General features: G+C 30.8%; 2 protein-coding genes across 2 annotated transcripts; one reads left to right on the plus strand and one right to left on the minus strand.

The window, feature by feature from the left end:
• The first annotated feature begins 2362 nt into the window (after positions 1 to 2362).
• On the plus strand, positions 2363 to 6280 carry LOC139904014 (protein ABCI12, chloroplastic-like). The gene is made up of 7 exons (XM_071885948.1): positions 2363 to 2791; positions 3188 to 3304; positions 3404 to 3640; positions 4560 to 4724; positions 4811 to 4886; positions 5815 to 5879; positions 6128 to 6280. Exons 1-7 carry the CDS (start codon positions 2441 to 2443, stop codon positions 6278 to 6280), a joined length of 1164 nt encoding a protein of 387 aa, XP_071742049.1. The 5' UTR covers positions 2363 to 2440.
• Positions 6281 to 13697: 7417 nt separating this feature from the next.
• Positions 13698 to 14051, minus strand: LOC139842999 (uncharacterized). Its single transcript, XM_071833091.1, has one exon. The coding sequence runs from the start codon at positions 14049 to 14051 to the stop codon at positions 13698 to 13700; it is 354 nt and encodes a 117-aa protein (XP_071689192.1).
• Between the last annotated feature and the right edge of the window lie 4433 nt (positions 14052 to 18484).

Consider the following 18484-nt stretch of genomic DNA (forward strand, 5'->3'; position numbering starts at 1 on the left):
TTAATAATAACAATAATAACAATAATAATAATAATAATAATAATAATAATAATAATAATAATAATAATAATAATAATAATAATAATAATAATAATAATAATAATAATAATGATGATGATGATGATAAACTAATAACAATAATAAAGAAGAATAGACTACCTCAAAGGAAATGTGTTCCCAAAAAAAAAAAATAGCAGCCCCTAGCAGGGCTCGAACCCCTGACCAATTGTTAAAACAAACATCCACACGACCATACCACCATGTCTGCTTTTCTGTTCTATACCTTTTCTAAATAAGAATAACCCGAAATTATCTGTTTTCATCTTTTTCCCATATCAGAACGATTCAACTAATTACCAATGAATTATAATTTAGTTTTAGGACTCTCTAACAAGATGTAATCGGTATATATCAATCCCTAAATTAATTGAAAACGAAAAAAATGAATCAGGGTACCTGCTGCTGCTGTCGCACGTTTTTAACAAAAAAAAATTATGGTTTTGATTTTGAGATCTTTTTGGACAATGTTTATAACATAAGATAGGTTGCAAATCATCATTAGAGACGTTCCATATCCTCAATTGATTCTGAAACATCAAAACAACTTCAAATTTCACGAAGAACAAATGGGTTGACTTTTTATTTAGAAACTTTGACTCCAAAATTCGCATTCGATATGAGGAATTGGATCGTGATATTTTGCAGTTAGTTTGTTTAAAATATTCCTAACACAACTGCAATTATAGATTTTGAAAAACTAAAACGAATTCGAGCTTTTGAAAATTTTTGACACGGACAGAGTAAAATGGGTACGTTCCTAATATTTCTGTTTGATTTCCCATCAGTAGCGATTTACAGCAGTTATATTCAAGCTATTATTCGAATAATTGAAGACTAGTAACAAGAATACGATCGATTTGTTGTGTAATGGAGATGATGTCGACCGGGGTTCACAAGCAGAGAAGAAAAAATGAGATAAAACAAAAAAAAAATTAAATAACAGATAGAGATGGGAGCTGATTTCGTACACTTATAATATATATATATATATATATATATATATATATATATATATATATATATATATATATATATATATATATATATATATATATATATATATATTTAATAATTAATAAATAATTATATTAATAATAATAATATTATTAAATAATAACGATTTTAATAATTATTAATGATAATAATAATCAATAAATAATGATATTACTAATGATGATAATTTTTAATAATTTTAATAGTAATTATAATTTTAGTAATAATGGTAATAATAATAATAAAAATTGATAAAACAATAATAATAATGTTAATACTTAATAATAATAATTTTAATATAACAATTTAATATTACTACATAAATATTTACATGGAAGGAAATATTATAATTTTCTATATGGATTATTTACACTTTACCTATATTCCCTAATTTTACTTTCGCAATACATAATATGAAGGTTAATTAATTTTATCTTTTTAAAATCACGGGGCAATTATTGTAGGGCATGTATTGAAAGCTAAGTAGGAATTTCTACTAACCTTTGTCCAGCTATCGTTAATTGACGTATTTGTTCTTACTCGTAGGTCACTAATTATTCCGAATACCGTTAAAAAGGAAATTTCCTAAATCAAAGTGGACCTCTCAACAGAGACTCGTAATCATAATTCAATGTATCTGATAATTAAATCATTTGATATTATCTTCTAATTCTATCGATAAATATGTTAAATCAAATATGTTCATGTAAAGTATTATACATAATACTTTGTTAATGTTTTCAAGCCATATAATAGACTTCGCACTTATTCTCATACTAACCAAACATTTAATGTTTCATTAATATTTCTTAATTTAACAATCACACATATGTATATATTCATACATATCTATTTACACATAATTGTTCGTGAATCGTCGAGAGCAGTCGTAGGGTAATTGGTCATATGAACATAATTAAAAGTTTTTGAGATTTCAACATTACAGACTCTGCTTATCGTGTCGGAATGATATAAAGATAAAGTTTAAATTTGATCGAAAATTTCCGAGTCATCACAGTAGAAGAACGAATCTAATTGCGGTACATCTTATATTCCAATAATATTTGTAGACGCAAGATTTTTGTTGTGTAATATGAGTGATGATCCTCACATACCACTTTTTAATCAATCTATATCTAATCTATTATTATACATTTAATTATACATAGAATGATAAATAAGATCAACTTTTAAATTTATAAAACAAGAGGTTAGATGGATCAAAAAGTTTAACTACTTGTATAATTAGTCTTCCAAGTTTAACTACTCGATCAACTTTGTTTAAGAAAAGAGAACAGATGGGGGAGCCACAAGCTCTGTTTCTTTGTATAATCATCAGACTCCATTGAAGCAAAAGCATAAGCTTTACTTGAAAAGAGTCAATCAAATGTTCACCCCACTGGTCCAAATCCACCCAATTTCCAATTTCAATCCACATTACTTCTCTTCACACAACCCCCTTATCTTCTTTACTTATCAACTTCCCCAAAACCCAAAAACCCTAAATTATACTCTCTCTTCCCTAAATTACAAGCGCAAAACTCCGTTTCAAACCCTAATCAAATGTAGTCAAAACAGTGATTCTAATTCGCCAAACTGGGAACGATTGATACCGAAAGATTTAATTTCAGCTGAGAAAATTCTGAGGTCGATTGCAGGGGCAACTTCTAGTCCAATTTGTCAGTTTATATCTTCACCCACAACTTTCTTGCATTCCGTTGATTCCAGAATTAAATTGGTAAATAAAGTTTCAATCTTTTTAGCTTTTGGTTCGTGGGTTTTTAATTTGGGAACATACTTACTACTATTTCACAGCCAAATTCAAAACTTGAATTTAAATTCAAACCCAATTTAGCATACATACAATTATGTGAAAGAGGGTTAATATTCATACGGGACCATTTCTCACAAATTGTATGCTCATCTGTACATTTTATGCGAAGTATGTGTTCTAAAGTCTAATACCATGGTTCTGATGGGTGTTTTTGTATATATCTATAGTTATGAGTCCTTATTTATTTTATCAATTTTCATTGTTAAAGATAGATTGTCACCAGTAGCTATCTGAAACTCATTCTAGGATTACCTTAAATTTGGGTATAACTATAGAACGAGTATGGTTTTGTTTGTGCAGGCATGGCTTCTTGTTTTAGTCATGTTACCAGCAAGGTCACATATATACATGCGTTTTGGATTAATTGGGTTTTTAGCTTTGTTATCCGTTTGGATTCAGCCAAGACAAGTTTGGGTGGTATGTATCATGACCATTTCGATTTATTTTTTAGATGTGTATTCCGTTTTGAACAATAGTATCGTGCTAATGCCTATGAATCCCAAATAATGTTTCTAGGATCAATTAGGAAGAGTTACTTTACTATCTGGGATTCTGTTCTTGATGTTGGGGCTCGGTGCTGATAGTGCTCCCATGGTTGTGCAGTCGAGAACACCACCACCTTCAATGATGGGTTTGCCCAGTATTCCACCTTCTTTTGATGGTTATTCGTATCTGTTGTTTAAAGTAGGACCGTTGCAGCTGACACGAAAAGGATTGTCTGTAGCCAGCACATCTGCTTGCTTAACCTTTACCGTAAGTTCCTTTTATCCTTCATTTTGTGTGTGTCCGAAACCATACAGAAACTCATACACTGTTATGGGTGGCAAATTGACCCATCTACTTGATAGGTCAATTCAAGTTCAATTTTATTTAGTATTATGTAATTGGTCAAATGGGTGAATAAAAAAGTTCCACTTATGAGGGAACTGGTTGGATGCAATAAAAGGGTCGAAGGTTGTCCATAATGTAATTCTATTCCATGAAAACAAATAAATCATCTGCTTGCTTAACCTTTACCGTAAGTTCCTTTTATCCTTCATTTTGTGTGTGTCCGAAACCATACAGAAACTCATACACTGTTATGGGTGGCAAATTGACCCATCTACTTGATAGGTCAATTCAAGTTCAATTTTATTTAGTATTATGTAATTGGTCAAATGGGTGAATAAAAAAGTTCCACTTATGAGGGAACTGGTTGGATGCAATAAAAGGGTCGAAGGTTGTCCATAATGTAATTCTATTCCATGAAAACAAATAAATCATCTTGTTCAAGAGATTAAATTACCATTAAAAATATTACGTTTTTTGCAATCCTATTTGACACTAGGACCCGTTTTGTCATATTACCCTAGCATTGTGGCCCGCCCATTTTGCAACATGTAGGTGACAAGCCTTGAAGTCATGATCACTGCTTTTAGAGCCTTGGCTAATACAATTAGGCCAACTATCATTGTTTATCAGTTCTTTTCATGCTTGAGGCGAACTTCTAATTACATTATAAAACCTTTTGTTTTAGATAAGAGTCGAATCAAAGAAAAATAAAAATTGTCATTCTATTTTATCTTGATAATTGTTGATGATCAAAATTGTTTGCCATGGTCCATCGTCATGCCGATTTACAAAGAATCTGGATCTTATATGATTTTTTTATTATTATTATTTTTTTTGGTAGATTTTTCAAAGTGCAAGTCTTTGTTTGACCACTACCACACCGGAACAACTTGCTTTCGCTCTACAGTGGTTTATAAAGCCATTAGCATATGTTGGTGTTCCTGTTGCCGAAGTTATTCTTACTCTTCTACTATCATTGAGATTTATTAACCTAGTCTTCGATGAGGTGAGTTGGATTTGGTCCATTACTTTCTTTAATGTATATATGAATGGAATCATCTCATTACTTGTGTAGTAATTTATTCCTGGCAGGTACGAATTGTGGCGTTGGGGATTGTTTCTCGGAGAATAAATTGGCAACAGTTGGCTACTATGGAGACAGTTGAAGGTACAATGTAATATATAATGCTGAGAATCGTGACCAAACAGAAACAAAATTGAATGATAGAATTAAACAAAACAAAAGCCCTCGGCTTGTTTTATTTCTCACGTAAACATTAACAAAGATAATAATAGTCCGCCCTTTCAATAACCTTCAAGCAAATATAAATACTCCAAATAAAAATCTAGAAACTTGGAAACCAAATACATAAATATAATAAAATAAGATAAACATAGAAACTAAAATAAACTTTGTAAACAAGTAATCCTTGTTCCGTGCAACTTCCTGTAGCCAAATTTTCTATCCTTGGCCAACCCGATAATTCAGCCCACATATATGCTCGGCCCAATAAGATGGTAACCACACTTGGCCTGGCCCATTCATTCTCATACATCCTGCATCAATATACATCATGGTTTTGCAACTCTCCTAATATAAAATCGTATATCTTTTCAATTTACGTTAGGTTCTACATCAAGAAATCTCTGGAACCTGGATTTTGACCCCTTAATTATGAATGGTCGATTTGGGTTAAGAATTATGTCTACGGCCAAATGGGTTGAAAAATCTGTAGAGACAACGGGTCAATTGGGTTGAACCTGCTGAAAGCGCTGTATAAGAAGTGAATCCTTAGTGTTATATTACAGTTTGCTATAATAGATCATAAAGGCAATAATGATTATTTATAAATAATTCTTGAAAAGGACACAAGTGTTTGCGAATCAAGCCAACCCATAAAAAGTACTCCGTATTTATTAATAGTTAAGAGATTGTTACAAATTTGAAATGCTGAACCATTCAGAATCATATGTCATTTAGAGGTCATAAACAAACGCAAACGCACTTAATGCTGAATGGTTCACGCTGAACCATCCAATTAAGAGGTAAACAAAACCCTAAGTTTCTAATATAAAGCATACCCTGTAAATTGCAGTTTTCTTCACGTACATGCGCCGGATCTTCAAAAATATATTTAATCACGCAGAGCAGATTACCCAGGTTTGATAGATTCATCTTTCTTGATTTCGTAACCATTTTTTTTTTTGTTAACTGGATTTTAAACCACTTTATATACGTCATGGTCACCTTGTTGAAAAGATTAATTTTCTATATCTATATAGTATGATGAAAACTCGGGCACATATATCAATATGCAGAATTTGAATTTGACATTCCAACGTTTACAACTGTACAAGACTCATAAAGTTTAAATCTTTCTACTAATATTTGGTGTTGTATCTTCATAGGCGATGACTGTGAGAGGATTTAATGGTGACAGCAGCTCACACAATATTTACTTCTCATCAGCTTCTTCTGCACCAATGGCAAACATTGTTTCCGTAATGACGCTACTTGGACTTATAGGTGCTGCTGCTTTATCCGAGTATGTGCTTGTTTAATTATAGAGCACAAAGCCGCATGCAAATATAAGGCGATGCATCCAAACCACATGCAACAATCTCGTGTAAATATGGATGACTAGTGTTTGCAGCAGCATTAGCAGGTACTCTAAGTACTCGGCGATTTAAAAGATTTTTGAAAGATTATATAATGTAGTTATCATCTACAACAAGAAGTATCCAAAATGTGGAGTATGATAGGCCATTTAATTGCCCAAGAATTTTGGAGGTCTAACATTTGAGTAAAATTCAAATTGAAGCTTATATTTCTTGATTGAAATGTTCATTTCAAGAATTAATGTGCTTAAAGGTTTCATTGTATGTGTTATAAAATATCTAGATTGTGTTAAAAAATATCTAGATTGGATGTTAATTTTATTATTATTATATTTCTTGCATAGTAATATTTTATACTATAAATAGACATGTATGGTAACCATTTAAGGTGCATCATTTCTCTTGAAATATCAATATCAATATTTCTTCTCTCCTTCTTCTCTCTTTTTCTCTCTTTGTTCTTATAACCATTAAAGGTAGTTATAAGCCTACTGAATTATAACACGTTATCAGCACGAAAAGCTTAGTGTAATTAAAAGATATCTCAAACGATCACGAATCACTAATCAAGGTATGAAATTATTAATAATTTTCAGACTCGAATATATCAAATTTTGGACTACTAACATTTATATTTATGTTATTTAAGTTATATATGGTCGGTTATACCACCTGAATTATATTTCTGTAATCTAACTTTTACTAACTTCACTAACATTTATATTTATGTTATTTAAGTTATATATGGTCGGTTATACCACCTGAATTATATTTTCTGTAATCTAACTCTTATTAACTTCACTAACATTTATATTTATGTTAATAAGACCTCATGATTGTACGCAACACGTCATTTGACAACACGGTACTTTATGTACGCAACACGTCATTTGACAACACGGTACCATGGGTCGAGATTAATTCCGATCAATACGAATACGACGGGGTCTTTATATGTTATCTAACATTTATGATTACTTATGCAATTAATCATTATTTATTTCATGCATACTAATGTTTATTCTTAAATTTATAATTTTAAAAGTTAAAATAAAAAAATAGTTTGTATTTTTATTAAAAGTAAATCTTAAAAGTTAAAATAAGAAAAAGTAGTTTGTACTTTTATTAAAAGTAAATCTTAAAAGTTAAAATACAAAAAGTAGTTTGTATTTTTATTAAAAGTAAATCTTAAAAGTTAAAATAAGAAAAAGTAGTTTGTATTTTTATTAAAAGTATATCTTAAAAGTTAAAGTAAGAAAAAAAAGGGGATGGTAAAATGGAATAGTTTTTTGTCAAAAATGAAGTATTGAAAATGAAGTGGTCTCCTTCTATAACTAAAAAAAATATATATACTTTTATCAAATGAATTTTTTTGTGGCCGACAATTTCAAACACGAGTCCGTGTTTAGTTTATCAAGAATATCTCTTGCTTTGGTGAAAGGTCACGATCACGATATCAGGTGTTGTGAAAGAATTAAAAAATTGGTCAAGTGGCCTTTTAAAAACTAGAAAAAAATTTTAAACAAAAAGTTTTTTTTATATATTTATAATTTACGGGTAACGTAAAAAAAAAGGAAGTTTTTTTTAAAAAAAAAAAAAACAAAGAAAGTGTTTAAATGAGTTTTACAGAAAGGGGGAAAGCAAAGTAAAAAAAAACTTTTTTCCAAACAAAGGTAAATGAAAGTAGGACTTAATACAAGAAAAAAGTAAACATCTCCTAGACGTGATAAAATCTATCAATGATAAGTATTAGACTTGATGAGCTAAATGTGACAAAAATGTTTCAACATGTCTTATGTTAATTTTCTAAAATAAGTTATTATTATTCCGAGTTTAACACATATACATATGTTAATTAAAAACAACCTTTTTGTTCTTATGTAGTGTTGGGTTGCAATTTTGGTTGTATGCCATAATTTCATCCAGTAGAGTGACAATAGAAAACTTTTGATGATAATCAATAAAAAACTTTTTTCCAAACTTGTCAAATGTTTTTGTTAAAAACGTGACCGTTGAAAAAAGGAGGTTGAATAATAAAACTTAAAAAACAAATTATTTTTTTTAAGAGTGTGCATCAAAATGGCCCTTTTAATAATGGGGAGTAAAAATATAGTCAAATTGTTTCAACGAACAAGGGTTCAATTGGATGTCTCTTAAAAAAAATCCGCGGGTACGGGTGATGGATCCAATGGATCCGCATCCACGACCCGCGGGTGCTATCCCTAATTGTGACAAGTACAAATCAACTAAAAGTCTAAAAAATAAATGCTCTTATAGGGACCAAATGTTCACAATAATTGCCTAAGCTAGATATGAAACAAATAGTTCATAAAAAAAAAAAAAAGGTCGTTGTGCGTTTTCGAGATGATAGCCGAAATACACTTACAAAAGTAGGTCAGCCGTCAATTCTTTATGGCCATATCAACGTAGATCAATAAAATCATTTATGATTTTGATAAAAGATTAATTAAAAATTAATTGTTTTTTGGTCTTGGATTCTCGGTAACAAAAGCAAAGGTTGTTTTTGGTTGCCACAACAAACAAGACAGAGGTTGTTGACTTTTGTTGTTAAACATGGCACAAGTGAACAATAACAATAGATTATTGTTTTTGAAAAGAATAATGATGCGTTAATTTTATTGTATAAAATAAAATTAAAGAAAATGGTTTTCATTGATGACTATGAACAAACGCAAACAAAGTGTTTGTGGTATTTGGTGATTAAAAAAAAGTGCATCTAAAGCTTCTACTGAAAATAATATGCATCTAAAGCTTCTACTGAAAATTAATGTGCAAGGTACAACGTATAACTATATGGTCAAATTCATTTGAGCCTTCGGAGTCACAAGTATATGATGTATATATATATTACTCAATTAACAAAATAGTAAATCTAAATTAATTCATATGAATAGTAAAATGAAATTAATTAATTTACTATTCACATAAAAAAACGCATATGATAAAAAGCGCATCGCATATGATAAGCGCATATGATAAAAAGCGAATATGATGAAAAGCACAACGCATATGATGAAAATCGCATATGATTAAAAGCGCATATGGTGAAAAACACAGCGCATATGATTAAAAGCGTATATGGTGAAAAGGATATATGATAAAAAAAAAAAAAACACATATGGTGATTTATAAATAAAAAAAAAAAAGACACATATGGTGATTAATGGAAAGCACATGTGGTGATTAATGAAAAGTATATTGTGAAAAAGAATCACAAATGTTTCTTGAAAGAATTCAAGGTAAGATATATGAACCAATTCATCCATCATGTGAACCATTTTGATATTTCATGGTTCTAATAGACGCATCTAGCGGATGGTCTCATATTTGTATGTTATCAAGCCGTAATATGGCATTTGCAAAGTTTCTTGCACAAATTATTAAATTGAGAACACATTATTCTGATTACACCATTAAAAGGATGAGACTTGATAATGCTGGTGAGTTAACATCTCAAGCATTTAATGATCATTATATATCTACAGGGATTGTTGTTGAACATCCAGTTGCTCATGTGCATACACAAAATTGGTTTAGCTGAATCAATAGATAAACGCTTACAGCTAATAACTAGACAATTAATAATGAGTACAAATCTCTCAATATTTATATGTGGACATGTAAATTTACATGCTGCGACATTAATTCGCATTATACCATGTGGAAGTCGTAAATATTTTCACTTAATACTTGATTTTGGCCAAGAGCCAAATATTTTCTACCTTAAAACATTGGTTGTGCAGTGTATGTTCCAATTGTATCACCACAACACAATAAAATGGTTCTTCAAAGAAAGATGATAATATATTTTGGATATAAAACATCTTCAATCATAAGATATATTGAACCCATGATGGGTGATGTTTTTACAGCACGTTTTGCTGATTGTCATTTTAATAAAACATTGTTCCCTAGATTAGGGGGAGAAATAAAAATAAAAAATAAAATGATGCTTCATGATGTGAACATCAATTAAGGTATATTGAACTCGCACAAAAGAATGTGAAACGAAAGTTCAAAAATAATGCATATGCAAGAACTTGCAAATTAATTACTTTATGCATTTACAGATATAAAAAAGTGACTAAATCATATATACTAGCGATAAATGCTCCAGCTCGAACTGAAATTCCAAAAGCTGGCAATAATGTCACTGTTGAGTCTTTGCCACGCATCAAACGTGGAAGATCAATTGGTTCCGAAGATAAAAATCCTCGAAAAAGAAAATCAGCTGATAATGAGGTAAGAGAAAGTGTTCAAGAAGAACCACAAATCAATATTCCTTCTGCAGAGGATATTGATAAATGTAAATACTAAAATTGCGATAAATTATGCAATATTATGGAACCGAAATGAAACTAAAATCTCTATGAGATATTTTCATATAATGTTACAATGACATCATGAATAAAGATGATGATCTGGAACTAAAATCTGTCATTGAATATACAAAATGGACATGATTGAGCTCAATGGAAAGGAGCAATAAGAGCTGAATTAGAATCGCTCGATAAAAGAAAAGTTTTCGGATCAATCGTTATCACTTTTAAAGATGTGAAACGTATGGGATACAAATGAATTTTTATCCGAAAAGAAATGTGCAAATGAAGTTACAAGGCAAAACTAGACTTGTAACTCAATATTTCCCACAAAGACCAGAAATGAATTAGGAGGAAAAATTATCCTCCTCTAATGGATACAATTACTTATTAGATACTTAATCAACCTGGTAGTTATTTAAATGCATCTCATGAATGTTGTTACTACTTATCTGTATGGATCACTTAATAGTGATATATATGAATATACCTAAAGGGTTAAGGTATCATAAGCATCTAATGTAAAACCCAAGGGAATATATTCCATTAAATCACAAAGATTTCTAAGTGGGTTTATACAAACGGGACATATGTGGTATAACCGATTAAATGACTACTTGATAAAAAAAAAGGTATAAATATAAACTTATTTTGCACGTATGTTTTATAAAAACAATGTTCGGATATGAGATCGTAGTTGTTTATGTCAATGTTCTTAACATCATATGAACGAATAAAGAGATCTATGAAATCATTCAACTTCTAAAGAATTATTTTGAAATGAAAGATCATGAAAATCTTAACAGATCGGAAGTTCCATATTTTAGTGCAATTGAGGTTCTTATGTATCTTATAGATTATACAAGATCTGACATTTCTTTTGCAGTTAATTTGTTGACAAGGTTCAGCTCAGCCCCTACCAAAAGACATTGGAATGGGATCAAACAAATAGTTTGATACCTTCGGGGAACTACTGATTTATAATTATTTTATTCTAACAACTCGAAACAAGATTTGTTTGGTTATACAGATGCAGATTATTTATCCGATCTACATAAAGCTAAATCTCAAACAGGATATGTATTCCTAAATGGAGGCACCGCAATATCATGACGTTCTCAAAACAAACACTTGTTGCAACATCATCAAATCATGCCGAAGTGATTGCATTACATGAAGCTACTCGGGAATGATTTTAGTTAAGATCAATGATACAAATCATTATTGATTCTTGTGGACTAGAACGCTATAAAAGCGTAACAACTATCTATGAAGATAATACAGCTTACATAATACAAATGAAAGAAGAGTATCAAAAATGACAGAACAAAACATAAATGCTGACGAGGCGCTAAAGCTATAAACGGTCTTAACGGTCATAAGTTTGATGGAAAAGAATGGTATATTGGTAAGGCTCAGAAAAAGACTGAAAGGGAATAGGAACTGAAACAACGGTTTGAACAAACCATGAAGGAGACTGTAGACAAATCACGAGGGCCAAACTTGTACATAAAAGATTTAGATGATACAGTTTCAGATGAAAACCTCAGATTTTTCTCATATACTCAAGATATCGTAAAAGACAACCAGATTAAAATGAGATACGTTCAATCAACAACTCTGCTGATCTTTATACCAAAGCACTACTAACTGCTATTTTCAGAACACACGTTCATAATATTGGCATGAGACATGTTCAGAAGATGTAACAACTCAGGCGTTGCCTATTTGAGGGTGAGTCAACTCTATGCTGCACTCTTTTTTCCTTAGCTAAAGTTTTATCCCAATGGGTTTTCTTTAGCAAGGTTTTTAACGAGGCAGTAATAGTTATTCTCTAATAAAATTGTCATCCAAGGGGGAGTGTTATAAAATATCTAGATTGTGTTAAAAAATATCTAGATTGGATGTTAATTTTATTATTATTATATTTCTTGCATAGTAATATTTTATACTATAAATAGACATGTATGGTAACCATTTAAGGTGCACCATTTCTCTTGAAATATCAATATCAATATTTCTTCTCTCCTTCTTCTCTCTTTTTCTCTCTTTGTTCTTATAACCATTAAAGGTAGTTATAAGCCTACTGAATTATAACAGTATGAACTTTGTTTAATTGTTTAAATTATACCATCTTAATTCTTAAATAAGGAAAGTTTAATTGTCTCTAACACACACACACACACAAACACAAAAAAAAAATCAGGAAAATCATGTGAGATAACTCGACTAATGATGCGTTTGATAAAATTGAATGATTAAGTATTGAATAAAACTTTTGAATAAGTGTTCTTAATACTACATAATTTAAAGAAAATATAACATAAAATTCAGGTGTTTAATGGTTTGGAGAATGTTTCAACACTAAATGTTGAATCATTCAGCACCATCTGTCATTCAGAGGTCAGAAATTAAACGCGCTATCTGTCATTCAGAGGTCAGAAATTAAACGCCCTGAATGTTGAGGTAAGCAAACACACTCTATACCGTATACATCTAAATAAAAATATTTGCTCTTCCCCGTAACTTGGACAGATTAACCTTGTATGTTTACACGAAATTATTTTCCTAGAAAAGTAATATATTGGGCCACCATCTACTGTAATATATTAATTACACTTTTATACTAATTGTTGCATAATTTGGTCACGTTCACATTTTTGTCTTTAATACTACGTATACATTTGTAAATAAATGTTCCATGTTTCAACGTCTTTGAGATACCAGAATGAACATTTTTGTTGTCATTTTTCACATATGTTCACACAAAACAAACACATGAGACAAACATAAGTTCATATTAAGTAATTAATCTGAAAATTAACACTCCAATCACAATCGTATCTTTCAATATTCATCGTTCACGACAATTATAACGATTAATAAACTTAGAAAAAGAGATTAGTACATTCTTTTCTTTTAACATTATTGGTACAATTATAAATTGTAATTGTACTAGTGTATCATTTGTCATACAATAGTAGTAACATATTGAAACTTGATAAGAATAATAATTTAAACTATCCATAAAAAACATTTGTACACTTATCTTTAATCCACCTAAAGCTCTTCCTAAAAGACCCTTTAAACTTGCCTTCAACAGAATAAACTTTATAACCTGCAACTCTTTTCTTCCTTTGAAACTCAGGATCACTAAAGCCCCATGTTTTTGAAGCTGACCCATTTGTTGACTTTCCTTTTTTCAGCTTAAAATCTTTAGTATTTGATCCAGCAACAACAATATCCATGTTTGATTCATGGGTTTTGTAAGAAACACTATAAGATCTGAAATTGGGTTGAAATCCACCACTGTATGTATCCAATTGCATGTCTTTATCGGTGTGATTGTATGAATTTGATCTGTAATTGGCCATGGGTATTGTGAATTTGGGGAGAGAAATTGGGGATTTTGAGGGGGATTGAATTAATTAGATTGAATTAATTGAAGGGAAAATGGAAGTCGTATTGGGAGGCTTGTAAAAAAGTCAACACGCTGCATATACATCACACATCTCAACACTTTAATTTTTTATTTTATTTTATTTTGGGTCTTATAAAACCATAAAATATTTGATTCCATAAATGATTCTCTAACATATTTTAGAAACTATTACTATGACTCAAAGTTTGCAAAATTCGTTATTATATGCTAAGTGGAAACTTTAGAATGAGTAATGGGCAATTCGGATTAATTGGATTATATTTTATACATTTAAATATTAGATTTCAAAAGTTATATGTGTAAATATAGAAGAAAACTATAAATATAAACATAAGATTTAACATAATTGTCTAAAAATTGTTCATTTTGTTCAAAAACTTTAAAGTTGTAGTTTAAATTCATGTTAAAATGTTGATCAATTTTGATTTTGACCGTGACTCATTAATCGACATCGAACGATTAATTAAACTGAGTTTTGGAAAATAGAAACGGGCTACTCTTAAAATAACGAGTGATCAGAGATTAATCGGAGAGTAAATGTGGTTTTTACAACAGTGCTATGACTTGGTATAAAAACTTTGTAAAAATGTTTTGTACAAAATGGCATGTGGACCAATGATATTGATTTTTTTTTTTTTTTTTATCTCTTATGACTTAATTGATAAATTTTGTAAGAATTTTGTTTTCAAGATTTTAACACCAAAGAAATGGTTACCTACACACTAAACTGTTGAAAAATTATTTTTTCAACTTGGTCTTTGCTTCTTTCACATTAATTGTTGATTGGCATGCCTACTCATCCTAGTTATATGCACTGCATTGTTGTTTATGTTATTCTTTTAAGTTATTCTAATGATGACGTTGTAAGGAATTAAAGTGAAACTGCACTACCTATCATTGATTATATATATTATCTTATGATAACTGTCATTAACGGCATAACTAACTTCTAACAACTTATTAATAAATTACATTTACAATACCCTGCAGACTTTGAATGTTTCAGTCTGTATCAGTTACAGACTGAGATATAGTGTATAAGGCTGCCGGCCGGCATTCGTGATATATATATGTTGACGTTAAATACAGTACCAGAGACAGGGAGGGGACAGAGGGTGTTGTGTCTCCCTCAATGAGCCCAACTGCAATAAAAAATAATAAGCCATGATAAATTATTTTACTTAAGTCACCCTCAATTCAAGTTAATTTATTGTTCAAATATTATCTAAATATCTTATTATTTATGTGAATACAAAACTTTGTTATGACGTGACGTGGGAATAGAATTTTTATTATAATTATCTAATTATCGAGTAAGCCTATCTTATCTTCAGATCCTGGCTCCGCCCCTAGTTAAATATGAAACAAAATATGTATTTGGAAAAAAAATTACTTCCATAGAGTTGATGAAGTTTACTTCATCAGTGGAGTACTAAATCATATATCTGTTAGAAATTTAGTGTAATTGAGGGATTTAATCTATACTTGTAAATGGGTTAGGAGGTACGGAGTGTACACCCATTAAGTGATAGATTGCCCGGACCCGAAAATGGTTTTCCATTATCACAAATTTGAGTGATTACGGAAGTATTATTCTTGCACTAGGTGGAAATAAAACAAACAACTTTATGAAAAGGATTTAATCTAGATTTCCTTGATTTGGATGTTTGAAATAAAACAAACAACTTTATGTAAAGGATTTGTTTTAGATTTGAAAACGATTTCCTTGATTTGGATGTTTGAAATAAAACAAACAACTTTATGTAAAGGATTTGTTTTAGATTTGAAAACGATTTCCTTGATTTGGATGTTTGAAATAAAACAAACAACTTTATGTAAATGATTTGTTTTAGATTTGAAAACGATTTCCTTGATTAGGATGTTTGAAATAAAACAAACAACTTTATGTAAAGGATTTGTTTTAGATTTGAAAACGAAATTAGTTAGTGAAACATCTCCATCGTGGAATAATACTTGTTTTTGGGTGCCTATAAATAGAGACTATCATTTATGAGAATAAGATATACGAAAAACACCTTAATACTCTTATGCAAAAGAGTTCTTGTTTACTGCCAATAACAAGAACTAATCTCTGTCTTATCCCAAAGTGATATTCGTGTAACCCAGGCAATAAGGGTCGAATAATTACTTTCGGAAAGTGATACCACGATTCAGTGATTTATCCGGCTATCGATTATTTTACCCTACACGAAATCTCAATAAAACCTCCAACAATCGAAAGTAATTATTCGTTATAATCGATGGCGGCTACGATGAAACACATGACGGCGAATTTCTCCAAACTTGATAAGTTTGAGGGAATTGATTTTAGGAGATGGCAAAAGAAGATGCACTTCTTTCTGAGCAGCATGAGTGTGGTGTACGTACTCAGCACACCAATTCCTGAAGATCATGGTGATGATGCCACTATTGAACAAATTCGGAAAAGGTGCAAGTGGGAGAACGATGACTACATCGCTAGAGGTTTAATCCTCAATGGTATGGCTGATTCCCTTTTTGATATTTACCTAAATGTTGAATCTTCTAAAGAACTATGGGACTGTTTAGAAACCAAGTATATGTCTGAGGATGCTTCTAGTAAAAAGTTCCTTGTTAGTAATTTTAATAATTACAAGATGGTCGATTCTAGACCGGTCTTGGAACAATACAATGAGCTCATTCGTATACTTGGTCAATTCACACAACATAAGATGAACATGGATGAGTCTATTCAAGTCTCAAGCATAATTGATAAACTACCTCCATCTTGGAAAGAATTTAAACATTCTTTGAAACATAAGAAGGAGGAGTTAACTCTTGTTGAGTTGGGTAGTCATCTGCGTATTGAGGAATCCCTCAGGTTGCAGGATAATGACAAGCCAAAGAGCAACGAAGTTGCTGGTACGTCTGTTGTCAATATGGTGGAACATAAAAAGTTCACTAGTAATAATGACAAAAAGGGCAAACGTAAACATCGAGGTTATAACAAGGCTAATCCGAACAAGAAGTCTAAATTGACTTGTTGGAAGTGTGGTAAAACTGGACACATAAAAAAGGATTGCAAGGTTATTTTTGGTAATAATAATGCCAAAGGATCTAGCACAAGCGGTTCGGGAAATGGTTTAAACAACCACAACTCGAAAGGTCAGAATATATTTAATAATTCAAATAAGAATTATTATGTTTCATATATATCTGAGGCTTATTTTGTGCAGGATGATGATGTCGCGTGGTGGGTTGACTCGGGAGCCACCACCCATGTATGCAAGGATAGATTTTGGTTCAAGACTTACGAGTCCGTGACTGATGGATCAATTCTTCATATGGGAAATGAGTCAACAGCCTCTGTTCATGGACGTGGAAGTGTGGATTTGTGTTTTAGTTCTGGAAAAACTATTTGTTTGTTTGATGTTTTGCATGTACCACAAATAAGAAAAAATTTAGTTTCCAGTAGTGTGTTAAATTGTTGTGGTTATAAACAAGTGATTGAATCTGATAAGTTTGTTTTGTCAAAACATGGTATGTTTGTTGGTTTTGGTTATTTATGCAATAGAATGTTTAGACTTAACATTAATCACTTGAATGTTAATTTTGCTTTTATATCTACTTCTAGCATAAATAATTCTACACTTTGGCATGCTAGACTAGGACATATACACTTTAAAAGAATGCAAGATATGTCTAAAGATGGATTAATACCGGTTTTTGACATGAACAATGAAAAGTGTAAAACGTGTATGTTAACAAAGATCACTAAGAAACCATTTCAAAATGTACATCGTGATACTGAAATTTTGGAATTAATACATAGTGATTTATGTGATTTGCATGCTACTCCTACTTTAGGGAACAAGAAATATTTTGTGACTTTTATTGATGATGCTTCTAGATTTTGCTATGTTTATTTGTTACATACTAAGGATGAAGCATTAGATAAATTTAAAATATTTAAAACTGAAGTAGAATTACAACAAAAGGCTTTGATTAAAAGACTTAGAACAGATAGGGGAGGTGAATACATTGACCAATCGTATTTCCAATCCGTTGGTATTATCCATGAGACCACAGCTCCTTATACTCCACAACAAAATGGTATATCTGAAAGGAAGAATAGGGTCCTTAAGGAAATGGTTAATTCCATGTTATCCTATTCGGGTTTAAGTGAAGGATTTTGGGGGGAAGCTATGTTAACAGCTTGTTATTTGCTTAATAGAGTTCCTAACAAAAGAAACAAGATTACACCTTATGAACTTTGGAATAAAAGGAAACCTAACTTGAATTATCTTCGGATATGGGGCTGTAGGGCGGTTGTAAGACTACCTGATCCCAAGAAGAAAAGTTTAGGTGAAAGAGGTATAGATTGCA

The sequence above is a fragment of the Rutidosis leptorrhynchoides genome, chromosome 4 (genome assembly GCF_046630445.1).
Source record: "Rutidosis leptorrhynchoides isolate AG116_Rl617_1_P2 chromosome 4, CSIRO_AGI_Rlap_v1, whole genome shotgun sequence".
NCBI lineage: Eukaryota > Viridiplantae > Streptophyta > Magnoliopsida > Asterales > Asteraceae > Rutidosis > Rutidosis leptorrhynchoides.